Source organism: Rattus norvegicus, chromosome 13 (genome assembly GCF_021556685.1).
Source record: "Rattus norvegicus strain SHRSP/BbbUtx chromosome 13, alternate assembly SHRSP_T2T, whole genome shotgun sequence".
In the NCBI taxonomy this organism is placed as follows: domain Eukaryota; kingdom Metazoa; phylum Chordata; class Mammalia; order Rodentia; family Muridae; genus Rattus; species Rattus norvegicus.
In genome coordinates this window covers 86,157,998-86,173,839 of record NC_141546.1, presented here as the reverse complement: position 1 = coordinate 86,173,839, position 15,842 = coordinate 86,157,998, and the positions used below count along the sequence as shown (strand labels likewise).

The 15,842-nt window shown below is 45.8% G+C and overlaps 1 protein-coding gene across 2 annotated transcripts; it reads right to left on the bottom strand.

Moving 5' to 3' along the window:
* Positions 1-4,745: 4,745 nt before the first annotated feature.
* Mpz (myelin protein zero) lies at positions 4,746-10,648 on the bottom strand. Of its 2 annotated transcripts, none has more exon segments than NM_017027.2 (6): positions 4,746-5,921; positions 6,029-6,089; positions 6,229-6,364; positions 6,946-7,159; positions 7,435-7,601; positions 10,412-10,648. In NM_017027.2, coding segments are annotated over 6 exon segments (747 nt in total). In that variant the 5' UTR covers positions 10,479-10,648; the 3' UTR covers positions 4,746-5,819.
* Between the last annotated feature and the right edge of the window lie 5,194 nt (positions 10,649-15,842).

Here is a 15,842-nt window from a genome sequence, read left to right as displayed (position 1 = left end):
AAATGACTGGGGCGATGCATCCAACAGAAGACAAAGGGTGTGTGGAGTAAAAATGTCCACAGAATGGGAGTCCAACCTTTGGAGACATAGCTTAAGTCTCCGAGCATGATGTAATTGTCTGGCATTTCCAGATGTCGGCACTTAAATGGCGAAGGTGGCCAAAAGCTCACACACCTAGAAACCTGCGTGACAGGCAGGTGCATAAATCTCGTCCCTCAATGTCCTCTCAGTGCTGGGTCCTGAGTTCTAGTCTTAGTTCAATGACTCATGTGCCTTAGCAAAGTTAATAAATGTCTTTGTGACTCAGTTTCCTCACTTTTCAAGGGGGAGGGAGGCTGTGTCAGAATCTAAGGACGAAGTGAGAAATGAGAAGGGGAGGTTACCTGTGATTATTCTTTGCTGGGTTGAATTCTGTTCACTTAGAAGGTTTCATAGTTGGGGTCCTCTGGAATCCTCATTCCCTAGGTCAGGGTGATTCTTGAGTCTCATGCTACAGATAGGCCATTACGTGGTAAGGAGGATTGTAATGTCCCCCTGTGGGTCAGTCCCCTTTCCAGGCACTTTCACGTATATTAACTCATTTAATTTTTTTTTTCAAGACAGAGGTTCTCTGTGTAGCCCAGGCTGGCCTCCAACTCATGATCCTCCTGCCTCTGCCTCCTTCAGCAAATCCTACCGGTGTGCGCCACCACAACCGGCCAGAGGTTCTCTGGAACTCACTCTGTAGACTAGGCTGGCCTTGAACTCACAGAGACCCACTTGCCTTTGCTTCCCATGGCTCATTTATGTTCTTACAGTGGTACTTGTATCTCCATTTTGCAAATGAAGAAAGTGAGCACTGAGGTACTAAATAACCAAAGCAAATTAGTAGTTGAAGTAGATATAGAACTCTGGTGGTCTGACCTAAATTTGTGTTTTTTATATGATATGGATAAACTAAAGGTTGATTGTCAAGGATGCTGTCCAGCCTGGTTTAAAAGGCAGAGGGGCAGGGCAGGCCCCTTCTTAACTGACCTCCAGAATACCTACTTGCTTCTACATAGCAGACATGTAATAGACCTTCTTTCTTCCTTCTTGGGATGACCCCAGCCTGGCTCTACCTGACTCCCAGATTTCTAACAATGTCTTAATCTCATCCAGATGCCTCTTCTGCTGCTTCAGGGAATGTATGGTTAGGCTCTCTGAAGTTAAAAGTAGTTGGAAGTGAACTAGATAGATAAACAGGTCTCAGAAGAGCTGATGTGCCTAGAGAAAGAGAACCAACTGGAGGCTCAAGACACTGGCTAGATTCTTTCTCTATTTAGGGGGCCTCTGGCCTTATTTACACTTCTAGTTCTCAACAGCAAGGTACACTGCCCTCTAGGGAAAGTGTCAAGAATCTATGAAAGGCTTTTTGTTTCTTGGTTTGTTTTAGTTATTAAAAAAAAGGGGGGGGGGCTGGGGATTTAGCTCAGTGGTAGAGTGCTTACCTAGGAAGCGCAAGGCCCTGGGTTCGGTCCCCAGCTCCAGAAAAAAAAGAACCAAAAAAAAAAAAAGGCTCACTGGGGCCACCAAGATAGCAGTTGAGGGCACTCTCCAGGGATGCTGATGACTTGAGTTTAGCTCTTGAAGAGTCTGAAGTCAGCCTAGGCTATAAAGTAAGTTCAGGACCACCCTGAGACACAGTGTGGGACCCTGCCTCAGACAAACTAAGGAGTAAATAAACAAAGCACCACCTAAACTGGGGAAAGAGAAGCTGGACAGACGGTTCATGAGTAAGAACACGTGTAATCTCCAGTTTCAGGGGATCCAATGCCCCCTTTTGAACTCCTTGGGAAATAGGCACTTGTATGTGTACATGCATAGAAGCAGGCAAAAGACTCATGCACATGGAATAAGTCTCAAAGCAAAACTTCGAAAATAGCAAGTTAAGGGGGAAGAGAATATTCATCTCCAATTGACTATAACCTTGTGGAAAGTTTACATTAACATGAAAATAAACCCACCATGTGTAGGATAAACCAGAGAGAATATTCCAATCTCTGCTATAAAGTTAATCCATGCATTGCTCAAAGTGATAAAAACAACAAAAAGCAGAAGAGTCGATCTCGAGGGAGCCAAGTGGTAAACCATTACCGAAGAGAGGAGATGGTTGAAAATGCTGAACACCGCAAAGGGATGGCAGGGACTCAAAAGTGACCACTGAGTTTTGACAACGGGAGCTAGTGCTGTGGCTCAGTGGTAGAATGCTTGGCACAAGTGCACAAGGCCAAGGGTCAATCACCAATGATACCCAACACACACACACACACACACACACACACACACACACACACACTACGCTATCCTACAAGCATATTTATATTTAGCGTGGATATCATTGACGCCCTTTGAGGAACACAATTTTAGTGGAGTGGTGGGCATGACTGAAGTAGGCTGAAAGGACACAGTGGAACATATTGTAGATACTATACCAGACCAGACATGTTCAAATGGCTTTATCAGACAGGGAAGCAGATAAATGATAGATAGAGGTGGAAGTAGGGAAGCTATTAAAGTGCATTATAATTTCTCCATCACTCCCAGTTAACTTTTGGATTTTGTTTATAACATTTAGTATAGTGTATTCTGCCAATAAAGAGGATACAATCTAAAGCATTTCCTGTGTGAGTTTTAGATTCCCTGTGTTGCTTAAAGGTCCTCTCCTTGTGGAGTTTAAGCAAATATTTCCTTCCGCCCTTTCTCGTCTCCTAGACTGGCTTTGAACCCAAGGTAATCCTCCTGCCTCATTCTCCTAAAGGTGATTAAAATTGCAGTCATCAGGCAACTTGCCAGACTTTAAACAAATTATTTACTCTTTTTTTTTTCTTTTTTCTTTTTTCCGGAGCTGGGGACCGAACCCAGGGCCTTGCGCTTTCTAGGCAAGCGCTCTACCACTGAGCTAAATCCCCAACCCCCAAATTATTTACTCTTAATAATTGTTTCCCTCACTCCACAAATTCATGATGACCTCTTCTTTAATTATTGGAGGGTGTGTGTGTGTGTGTGTGTGTGTGTGTGTGTGTGTGCCTGTGTGTGTGTGTGCTTGTATGTGTGATGTGTAAGCACAGGCTGCTGACTCCATTTACTTCTACTTATATGTGTATGGCTTGGTACTGTAATTCTGTTTTGTTTTGTTTTTTTTTTTCTTTTTTTCGGAGCTGGGGATCGAACCCAGGGCCTTGCGCTCGCTAGGCAAGCGCTCTACCACGGAGCTAAATCCCCAACCCCTTCTGCTTTGTTTTTAAACAAGGTCTTGTTCTGTAACCTATCTAACCTTGAGCCCCTAGCCATCCCTTTACCTTCCAGCTTTCTGAATGACAGAATTATAGTAATGTAGCAACACACTTTTTTACATTTTATTGCTTATATAGTGTAAAATAAAGTCTTAGTTTTCCTCCAGACATTGTGCCTGATTCTTTTATTAAGAATCCTTTTGGGCAGCTGGAGAGATAGCTCAGCAGTTTGTCTGTGTCCTGCTCTCCCAGACAACCCACGTTCAGGTCCCAACACCCACAATCAAGAAGTTTACAATGGCTAGTTATAACAGCTCCAGGAGATCTAATGCTCCCCACCCCTACCCCTAGGAGAAGCTGTTACATTTTCCCACAATCATCTAAAGATTCCAGGACATCATCAACAAAGTGACTAGTCAGGTATTAGTGATGTATCTAAAATATAAAAAGAGGAAGTTGTTGTTTTGGAAATAGGGCCTCTTGTATCCCAGGCGGACAATAAATGTTAATTTGCTACTTTTTCATAACTGGTCTTGAACTTCTGATCTTCCTGACTGTATGTCCTAAGTGCTGTGTATAGGTATGTACTGCCATGTTCAACATAAAGCTCTATGTGTGTATATTCGAAGCGTGTATGAATGAGACTTATACTAGTTTATGAAGTGCCCTCCTTTATTTTATTTGTACAACTGATTCTCCTACATGTAAGTCTGTGTACCACATGCGTGCCTGTTGCCCACAAATACCAGAAGAGGACATCAGATCCCCTGGAACTGAAGTTACAGATGGTTATGAGCCTCCATGTGGGTGCTCTGACCCATCTCTCCATCCCCTAAAGTATACTCCCTTAGGCAAGACAAGAAACACTTTTAAGGACCTGACCCTTAATAAGTTATTTATATGTTATAATATGCACAACTAAGCTTATAGTTTATAAAGGTTACCATACATGGTCTCTTGATTCTCATGGAAGGTCTAGGAATTGTGCGGGGGCGGGGGCAGGGGCACAATTTATTTATATTGTATTTATGAAGTGCAAAACAAGCTTACCAAAGGTAAGTAAGCATTCTGGGGCAGACAGCCAGTGAGTGGCTGGCATGCTTTTGAATCTGGGTCTTGGTAAAGAAAGCTATTGTGTATCCACACATGTAAAAGCAGAGCTGGACACAGATTAGGACCTCATCCAGGCTCACTGGAAAGTTTTTTTTTTTTTTTTTTTTTTTCTGGAGCTGGGGACCGAACCCAGGGCCTTGCGTTTGCTAGGCAAGCGCTCTACCACTGAGCTAAATCCCCAACCCCTCACTGGATAGTTCTTAACACATAAATGTGCCCATGAGTCTAAGATTCTTATCTATTCTGTTCCATGGGCCAATACCATAAAATCAAACCTGACAATGAAAACCAGCTAATGAGGAAGAAATGTAGCCTGGAAATGAGAGAAGAGATTGGGATTCCTCTGAGGATTTGAAAATGCAAAACAGAGGCAGCAGCTCCTGGAAATGTCAGTGTTTATTAAACATTTAAGGACATTTGGAGATGGTAGGAGAAATATACAGAATGTAGAAAAGTCCTAACAGTCCCCTGTGCCTGGGAGTGCAACCACTTCCTTTCCTTCCTATTCTCATTGGCTTTCCCTGTTCTCCTTATTACTTATTTCGAAGACGTTTCTTGAAGCTCCCTACTGCACCCCTGACCTGTGAAGATCCATTTTTTCTCTCTCTCCTTCCCCAAATCTCGGAGTCTCAGAACTGTGCTCCAGAGTGGTCAGTCAGAGGGCCTCAATTATGCTCTGCTTGCCTGGCTGGCTCTCCAGTAAAGACTTAATAGGAGTGGGGAACTGCAAAAGCCACATGACGTCATTGGTCCTCGGTCATGGGGCCGTGGGCTCAGGTAAACAAAGGATGGATGAACAAATAAAAAATACTCAGCAACCTAGATAAACCCTGATGGAGAGTCTGATCTGCATGATGTGGATTTGAGCCCGAGGACAGAGTGTGGAGCTGGGCCACCACAAGGTAGGAAAGGAGACAGCAGGAAGGAGCCAGGGGAACCGGAGGAGGAGATGGGAAGGCCCAGTGGCCTGGAGTTGGGCAGAGGCTATCAAGGTTCCTTTCTTCTCGGTGCCTGAGGGAGAGGCACCAAACACACAGCCCTTGGGGCAGGTGAGGAGTAGGGTTAGTCCCTAGGCTCCCGGAAAGCCGAGGGGAAAAAGTGAAGGAGAAATACAAGACTTGGGAAGGAACATTGGAATGAAACTTTACATCTCATTGGGAGGTAAGGGCAGGGCAGGGCTGAGGAGCAAGGGGAAAGCATCTAGACCTGGGAAAAAGAGGAGCCTAGGTCCCCTGCTCTGACAGAGCCTGGAGGTGACGGTCACTTGTCCGAGTCCAGGCCCATCATGTTCTTGAGGGCGTTCTTGAGGCTGGTTCTACTGGGGGATTTGACTGCAGGCCGGAGCTCCGAGCTCTGCTCATCTTTGCGAAGCTCCATCTCGATGACCACCACCTGAGAGCCTTTGGAAGACTCCATCGCAGACCCCCGACCCCCCGCCCGGCCCGCTAACCGCTATTTCTTATCCTTGCGAGACTCCCCCAGCCCTTTAGATTTCTTCTCACTGGCAGCTTTGGTGCTTCGGCTGTGGTCCAGCATGGCATACAGCACTGGCGTCTGCGGGGATTGCACACGTCAGCCTTGGGCTTGATCATGTCCACCCGTCCCTCACAGCTGTCCCGGACTACCCAGCGTTCTCCTCCCCACTCTCAAATCCCGCTAACCTGCCGCCCGCGCTTCGAGGAGTCCTTAGAAGACTTGTGAAATTTCCCCTTCTCCATGGCACTGCGGGAAGAGAGGTTGCAGCAGGATTGGGCTCACTGGAACCCAGTACACTCATCTTTCTTTTCCCCTTGGCCCTCCCACCAGTGAAGCAGTCTAGGGGATCCCGGATAAAGATGGGGAGTCAGACTCCGCCCCTTACCTGAGCCTCCTCTGCAGGGCAGCCTGCCTGCGCAGCCAGCAGTACCGGATCAGGTAGAAGAGCAACAGCAGCAACAGCACCACCCCGAGGATGCCACCGATCACGGCTCCCAACACCACCCCATACCTAGTGGGCACTAAGAGGGGAGGGAGAAGAAACACGCGGGTCGCGGGCGGAGGAAGCAGAAACATTTATCTATGTTGCTTCTCAACTACACCTGTTTCCAGTTATTGGAAATGTGAGAATTTTACCCAGGCTGCCTTCCCTTTTTGGCGTCTTTGGTTTTTACTACTGTGATTGTTTTTGTTTTGTTTTTTGGGGGTTTTGTTTTGTTTCGGGCGGAGGGGGTGTCGTCTCACGTAGCCCAGGTTGGCCTTTAAGCAGTCTTTGGCGACTTGCCCCTTGCCAAATATGGTCTTGACCTTCCGATCACTCTGCTTCCATTTTTGGAGTATTAGGATCACAGCCAGACACATGGTGCTCATCCACCCGCCTCCCCTATCCTGCCACCTCCCTCCCAGTTTTGCTACATATCCCAGGCTGATCTTGGCTTCATTATTTTACCAAGCAATCACTTCCTGAGCCTTCCCAAGCTGGGGTTAAAGGTTTGCACCACCTGTTAGTTGAAGCTATTTGCCCTACTCACAGTCTATCAGCCCTCCCTGACACTGCCCTTGGACCACCTCCCAGTAACCTGTCCCTTGTCCCTTCTCATACCTTTTTCAAAGACATAGAGCGTGACCTGAGACGTCTTGCCCACTATGTCCGGTGGGTTTTTGACATCACATGTGAAAGTGCCGTTGTCACTGTAGTCTAGGTTGTGTATGACAATGGAGCCATCCTTCCAGCTAGGGTCCCCTACCCACTGGATGCGCTCCTTGAAGGTCCCCACCTCATCGATGTAAGGTTGACCCTTGGCATAGTGGAAGATCTGTGAGGAATGAAGGAAATGGTGTGAAAGAATCCTAGCGTGAAAAGCTGCCAAAACTTGACTCCAGGCTCAGGGTCCTAGATCTTGGCCTGTGAGAAGGAAGGCAGGGCACACAGGTCCTAGGCATGGTAACAAAGACTGTCTCTTAGCTTTCTACAGTTGAGTTTATGTCTCATAAAGCATTTTCCCTTCTCTAGCCCATGTTCTCTTTTCTGTTGTTTGAAGTACCTATTGTTGTCTAACCCCAGGACACCCACCACCACCAGGGCACTTACTGAAATGGCATCTCGGCCTCCTTCAGGCTGGTAGCGCCAGGTAAAAGAGATGTCATCTGAGACCCATTCACTGGACCAGAAGGAGCAGTGCAGGGTCACCTGGGAGCCCACAGCACCATAGACTTCCCTGTCCGTGTAAACCACAATGGCCAGGGTTGGGGACAGCACTGCAAACAGAAGGAAATGAGATACACATGAGGGCCCAATCAGTTACAAAGAGAAGATGAAACCAACCAGCAGTCAGGGGCTAAGGTACTGGTAAGGCCTTAGCAAAGAAACAAACATATTGAGGCCTACCTATGAAATGCTGTATCTGCTCAAGATGTCAGCATAAAGAATGTCCCTCAAGTCCATAGCTGTGCCATGCTGGGTATATCCAACTTTGTCTTACCTCTTAAAGCTAAGCAGGGTCAACTCTGGTTAGTACTTAGATGGGAAATCTTCAGTGTAGAGGAAATGAAATCAGTGCTTTTCTTTAGGATTCTAGAAGGTGGATTGTATCCAAGTCTCATTTTCCACTTTAGTCTCTTTCTTCTCTTTCTTCCTTCCTTTCCTTACTTCTTTTGAGACAGTCTTCCTATGGAGCCCAAACTCTCCCTCCTGCCCCGACTTCTGAATGTTCGAATTACCACATGTGCCAACAACTGATATCTAACTCTTAAGTAATTAATTAGAAGTAGGGTTTTGAATATTTTAACTAAATTAAGATATACTGAGTTTGTTTGCTCTAAGACAGGGTCTTACTATGTGTAGCCCTGGCCATCTTGGAACTCAATATGTAGACCAGGCTGGCTTGGGACTCACAGAGACCTACCTGCTACTACTCCTGAGTTCTGGGATTAAAAACATGCACCGTCATCCCATGCATACATTCGTATAAAGGTTCAAATAATGCAGACAAAGCTAACTTTGACACTCACTCTAACAACCAATTTCTTTCCTAAAGTCTCCACCCTGATAGAACCACCCTTACCAGTTTTCTCCATGTATCAAACTCAATAAAAATGCAATAAACTCAAGATGTATCTGTACTTACAACAGATGGCTAAGTTTGTTTTGTGGAGCTCTTTAAAATGTAATGTATATACAATACATTGCATTAAATTCTCCTTTTTGGTTTTGAATTAAGACATAAGTATCTGGGGGTTGGGGATTTAGCTCAGTGGTAGAGCGCTTGCCTGGGAAGCGCAAGGCCCTGGGTTCGGTCCCCAGCTCCGAAAAAAAGAACCAAAAAAAAAAAAAAAAAAGACATAAGTATCTGAGACAGCTTTCTGTGATGACTCATAGATGTCAGTTGTACTGTTAGTAGCTGTACAGTATCTTCAAATTCTTGTAAGAAAGAGAAGAGGAGGAAGAAGAAGAGGAGGAGGAGGAGGAAGGGAGAAGGAGAAGGAGAAGGAGAAGGAGAAGGAGGAGAAGGAGAAGAAGAAGAAGAAGAAGAAGAAGAAGAAGAAGAAGAAGAGGAAGAAGAAGAAGAAGAAGAAGAAGAAGAAGAAGAAGAAGAAGAAGAAGAAGAAGAAGAAGAAGAAGAAGAAGAAGAAGAAGAAGAAGACGACAAAGACTAGAAACTACAAGTCCTCTTTCTGGGCACGGTTGTCATGCCTCCCTGCTACACCCCAGGTTCCCACTTAGTGTATTCTTGACTGGAGATCCAGGGGAGGAAGGACTTCATATCACTGTTAAGAGAAACTAGATATAGAAGACCCCAAGTCCAGCACCCAAGTGACTCTGCATGTGGACCTCTGTGGTCCAATCATCCTCACCCTCTCCTTGGTCATCTTGGCCCAGTGCCATCCCTATAAGCCGCCCACACAGGGAGAGTCATCCCAGGCAGTCTATGTGTGTGGGCTGGCTCTGGGGAGGAACAATTATAGACTTTTCTGTTCTTTAGGAGGAGGCGACCAAACAAAGTCTCATTGTCTAGCCAGTGCTGGGGGCTCATAACTACACCCACTCCCCCCTCACTGTCCTGAGTCTCCCATCTTAACATGCAATACCTTTTACTTACCTCCTGGGAATTCTGTCTTAGAGCCTTCTTGGGAATCCCCAGTGTAACAAGAGAGTTATTTATTGTTTGGACTTCTATTCTTCCTATTATATCATCAGTCTCTGCTCTTCTCAACTCTGCTCAGTAGTTCTAGGATTGCGACAGAGTTCTTTTCCTCCCTAGACGCCCCAACTCCTTGTTTCCTTTACCAAGGCTCTCTCCAACTCCCTGACTTCAACATTGTTTTGGGATACCACAGAATAGTCCAATAGAAAGCAGAAAAGTCTAAGTGTTGGGTTTACAACCCAAGGAGTTGAACTTGACCAAGGAAAGAACCTTGGATTTTCTAACTGTTCCCCTTTCCCGCTGCTGACCCCATCATGCCAACTGCTTACACAGCATGCAAGGCACTTTGGAAAGCTTTACTTAACTAACCTTGCTTTGACGTTCTCTTGCTCACTCAACATCTGCCAAAGGGAAAGGGAAAAGGCTGGCCAGTTTAAAAGGATGGCTTTACTGAGACAGGATCCTAGGATTCGCTCACATTACAGATGAGCGGCCACAGGCAGAAATTCCATCTCAGTAGCTAAGAAGTGGACTCATTCCTTAATTCATACTCCCTCACTTTTCTCTTCTGAGTAATCAAGGTTGGGTACCTCTTGTGCAGCCAGGGGATGAAAGGGGACCAGAGCCCAGGGTTTGATCCTGTTCTTCACACACTCTCTTTGCCTCCTGACAGGCTGTCAGCATGAATCTGGGGGTCACTGACTGGTTTCCAGGTGCTCGGGGAACTCTCTGTGATCTCTTTCTCTATGTCTCTTTGGGAAATAGCTTTCCTGCTTCCCTTAAATGATCTATACCCTCCCTTCCCGCACATAAATACCTTCTTTCTCTCCTTGGCTGGCTCTCAATAGTGGAGGGTGTGAGGTTGGGGGGAGTCTCTGAGAGACTACCAAATCTCAGGTTTCTGGGACTCGTGGCTCCACTTACCCAAAGAAGAGAAGAGCAGGGCAGCCAGGATAGGGCTGGGGCTGGATGAGGGAGCCCCAGGAGCCATAGCTGGGGTAGGGGCAAGGGCCCAGAGCGTCTGTGGGGTGGAGAGAGCGGGGGACAAGGAACTGAGTGGTGTTTTCTGGAACCTGCTTAAAATCCCCTGGATCCCCAGCATGAGGGGGCTGTCCTGAGCCAGTGACCAATTGCAGCCTGGCATGTGCAATTGAGAGGTGGTGGGGAGGGTGGCAGGGGCATGGAGCAGAAGGGGCATTGTATACTCTGGGTAGGGGGGTGGGGGGACACATACCACCCCTTACACAGAGGGCTTTGTGTATACTGACCTCCCCCTACCCTAGGTTGGAATGTTGGGGTGGGGTGAGGCAGAGGGACAGAAAAGGGACATAGACACACTTCTCTGAGGGATAGATAAGCTGAGAAACCTAAATCCAAAAGGCTACAGCAAAGGATTCCTTCTTAGCCTCCTTGCCTGAGAGCCCTAGGGCCTAGAGGCAAGTTTCTTTCAGAGCACTCCCAAATTAGGGTGTCTCGTTGTTCCGATGGCTACGACAACACTGTAGACTACAAAGTCCTCTGGGGAACAACTTTTTCCATCTCCCTGCATCCTGGGAGATTCTACCCAGGCAGAAGATTTTCTCTATCAGGAAACTTCCAGGAAGAAGCCCAGATCTCCCCCCCCCCACTTCTGTTAAGAAATCCTTCGATTCCTTTTGCCATGCAGCAGTTTAAATGATCAAGACTGCCTATTGTCCTGCTTGGTGGCTATTTGGAGAGTTCGAGAATGCTCGTATTAGAATGGTAATTCAGTTCTTTCTACAAGCTCAAGATCACTAGATGAGGAGGCAGAAGGGAGAAACAGAGGGCAATCTCAACAACTACCAAGGCACAGTGCACTAGGAATACCACTTAACACAGGAAGTTCAGAGGAAAGAGGAGTCAGGTCCAGGAAGCAGTGTTATTTGGAACCTTGAAGGAGCAGCCATTTTGATAAGGGAAATAAGGGGATGGGAGGGATAATGTCTAGATGGGACAGCAAAGGTAAGGGCAGAGGTGGAAGTGTGTGTGTGCGTGTGTGACACACGTACGTGTATGACGTTTGTGAAGCTCTGCATATATTTAGAGTAGATATGTGCCATCTGTGTTTGATTTGATGTGGGGCCATTGAAAGGGTACAGCAGGAAACGAGTCTGAACAGGAAGCTTGAAGGTCTCAAACAACAGACTAAAGAAGAAGCATATCGGTTGGGGATTTAGCTCAGCGGTAGAGCGCTTGCCTAGCAAGCACAAAGCCCTGGGTTCCGTCCCCAGCTCCAAAAGAAAAGAAAAAAAAAAAAAGAAGAAGAAGCATTTAATCTAGTATGCTGTCAGCATCTCCTGAAGAGTTGTGGGGTAGAATTAGAGATGGGAAAATCAACTGTGGTATGCCTCTCTTCCTAGTGCTTGGGAGGTGGAAGCAGGAAGGTCAGGAGTTCAAAGCCAGTCGGGGCTATCAGAGACCCTCTCAACAAACAATGGGAGATGTTTGGAATGTCACATGACCGGAGTTGAGGGTTTTTTCTTTTTTATGGCTCATTTGTTTTTATGTGTAACAAATGCTTGCCTGCATGTATATGTTTCATGCGTGTGCATGCTAAGTATAGAAGCCAGAAGAAGGGATCAGCTCCCCTGGAACTGGAATGGTTGTGAATTCCCTTGTGAGTGTTAGGAGTGAACCCAGAAGAACAGCAAGTACTCTTAACCTCTGAGCCATCTCCCTAGGCCCTAGTTTTCTGTTTGTTTTTTTCCCTCCTCACTACCACAAATTATGCAGATGAGCTGATTTTAAGACGAATCTACCAAACAAAATCTTTTGGATGTATCCAGTGTCCTGCCTCTTTTTTCTTGCCTCCTTGGGATCATCGGAAATGACCATGATTTTCGTTAAAAGTGCCACTCTCTCGTCTCCTCTCCTCTCCCGTGCTTCTCTTACTTCAGATCATTGCGTTATACTGTTCATCTTTAAAGAAACTGTTGATAAAGAGCTTGGCTCGCTGAGAGTGGTAGTGTATGCCTTTAATCCCAAGACTCAGGAGAGAGAGGCAAGCATTCTCGGGAGTTTGTGGCCAGTCTGGCCTACATAGTGAGCTCCAGGATAGCCAGGGCTATAAAGAGAAAACCTGTCTCAAACAATTACATAAAAGAGTCCAGATTAAGGTTTGACGTCTGAGTTTCTGCTTTCTTTCTTTAGATTTATTTATTTTGCTTTATGTGCTCCACTGTTTTGCCTGCCTGTCTGTCTGTCTGTCTGTCTGTCTGTGTATTTGGAGTCCTCTGGTGCTGGAGTTATGTATGTGGGTGCTGGACACTGATCCTGGGTTCTCTGCGAGAACAGCAAGTGCTAAGCCACTGAGTCATCTCTCCAGCCCCATGGTCTGAATTTCAATGTGATTTATTTCCATCAGCTATAGTGTAGGTTATGGAGGTTGACTGCAGTGACCATTGATTGCTTAAGTCAAGTTTATCTATCTATCTATCTATCTATCTATCTATCTATCTATCTATCTATAATGTATATATACACACACATATACATATACACACATGTATATACACACATATAATGTGTACACAAACACAAACACACACACACACACACACATACATACACACAGTTTTGATTGGCCTGGAGCTGTGGTGACCTTTTTCCTGCCTTCTGAGTGCTGGGATTATATGGCACCACCTACCACACCCAGCTTGGCCCTGCTTATGAGACATTATAGGCACATCCGTGTGAAGCCATCAGTCTCTTAATACCTTCCATGCATCTCAGATCATAGTTCTTGTGAGTTTCATGGTTAGCGCCAGGATTCTGGTAATGGAACAGTAAAGAGAGGCTGAATTATAAATTCTATGGACAAAACTGTCACCAGCAAATGTTTATAGGATGCTGTAATCAATATCCTCACTTAACTTCACTTCCTTCCATTTCTCTTTTTTTTTTTTTTTTTTTTTTGGTTCTTTTTTTTCGGAGCTGGGGACCGAACCCAGGGCCTTGTGCTTCCTAGGTAAGTGCTCTACCACTGAGCTAAATCCCCAGCCCCCCTTCCATTTCTCTTTATCTAGCCACTTCTCTTAGCTATAGCTTGTTTTGGAGGTGTGCAGATTCTCTCCCCACTTTCCCAATCCCTGCTAGCTTTCCACTTGCTATATAAACCAGGGATGATCTTCAACTTGATTTTATTATAGGTCCTGAGTGCTGGGATTATAGGTGTGCATTACTCTGTCTGATTTTATGTAGTGCTGGGACTAGAATCCAAGACTTAGTGCATACTAGGCAAGCATTCTATCTGAGCTATATCCCCAGGTTTACTACTTTTTTTTTCTTTTCTATTTTTCGGAGCTGGGGACCGAAACCAGGGCCTTGCGATTGCTAGGCAAGCGCTCTACCACTGAGCTAAATCCCCAACCCCAGTTTACTACTTTTTATATTTGTTTCTTTACTGACATTGTTAAGGCTATAAACTTATTCAAGTGGACAGGTCAAGGTGTTCTTATATCTTTGAATTTCCTGTCGGACTTTCACAGATCGGCAAAAAAGCCAATAGTACATATATGCTAAATAAAACTGTTCAAGACCTGAGTGATGGGACTGGAGAGGTGGCTCAGCAGTTAAGAAGACTAACCTCTTCCAGAGCATGAAGATTTGATTCCCAGCACCCACATGGCAGCTCACAGATCTGGAACTCCAGTTGGGGGGGGGGGGGGACTGGCGCCCTCTTCTGGTCTCTCGGAGCACCAAGCACACATGTGGTGCACATACATACAAGCTAGCAGAACACCCATTAAAAAAAGAGCTAAGTTGGAGGCTGGAGAGATGGCTCAGTGGTTAAGAGCACCAACTGCTCTTCCGGAGGTCCTGAGTTCAATTCCCAGCAATCATATGGTTAGAGAGGGTTGGAACAAGGCTGGGAAGGAGGTCAGGAGCAGAAAGCTGGATTTACTAGAATGACTTTCTACTGACTGCTTACTAAACTTTTAAAAGCTGTTTTGTTTTTTATGTCGTTTTGTTTTATATTTCCTGTCTCTGGAGACTGACTTCAAACTCATGACCCTCTTACCTCAGCCCCCTAAGTGCTGGAATTATAGGCACAGCTACTGCTCCCAGCATGAAACTCATTTTTTTGAGGTAGCTGGTACTGAGTCGTGTTACATCCATCTTGAAGATCACAAAACACTGCAAAAAAAGATTCTTGCACTGAATAGAGAGGACAAGAGAACCTCTAAGGTCCCTTCTAGTCCTGAAAGTCTACAAAGTGCTTTCTTTGTCTAACATCACAGAAATGCAAAATAATATTATTCATTTGCTGAAGGGGGAATAAAGCAAATTTGTGCTATTTAAATCCTGAAAAGAAAAAGGCAGGAGAGTGCTAGAGTGCTAAATATAAATGGAATCTGAATATTAATACAATCAAAAGATTTGCTACAGAATAAGAGTTGCTCTGGGCTGCCCCCCTTTATTCTTTCACTCTCTGCCTTGCCACCCCTCAGCGCCCAGGGTCAGGAACTTTGACATTCTATTTCATTCCTCTCTTGCTCACTTTCTTTCCTCAGTTGAGGCACTCTGCAACTGATTTCTGTACTTGGATTCCTCAAAACCGTGGCTATACAGTATATATAAATCAAAGTGGGTTCTCCTCCACACCCCTAGGTTCTTGTGACTGTGGGTGTCACCCACATATCACTGAAAAAGAAACAAAGGAGCGTTGTCTTTGGCCAGTGGGAGTTTGGTTCATGCTGCAGCTCAAGCCCTGGAACTGCCAGGCCTAAAGAAAGGAGGTGGACAGAAAGGATGCCAACCTTGAAAATGATGGTGGAAGGCCCTCTGACAGCCTGCCCTACACTCCCTACTGCCCAAATTGGGGTACAGTGTGCTTATCTTGCTGGGGATATGGCTTAAAGGTACAGTGCTTGCCTAATATCTCTATAGGGCTGAAGAATCGTGAGGAGGCCCCGAGTTCAGAGGAAAGCCAAAGGAGCTTTTTCCTTGGGTGTCTCAGCCAGCTAACTCAGGATTTTTTTAGGACAACTTGGAAGGAGGGGCTTGAAGTGAGCCTCTGAAATCCTCCGGGAATAAGCCGGCGAAGCCAACTGCTATCTGGTAGAGCGAGCCCTACAAAATAAACACGCAGGCAGGTAAATGCACTAACTAATCACTCGGCGATTTTTGTCAAAACTTAGACAAACGACGCTAGAAACTGGAGCGAGAGAGGAAAACCGAAGAGCCGAAAAACAAAATCAAAGGAACAAGCAAACAAAAAGAGGAACCGTCTACAAACAGCGAACTGAATAACCAAGAGGAGGTTCCAGCCTAGAAATTCTAAGGTGTCACATGACAGCGTCCCCCGCCCCGGCCCGCTCCGCCGCCAAAGGGA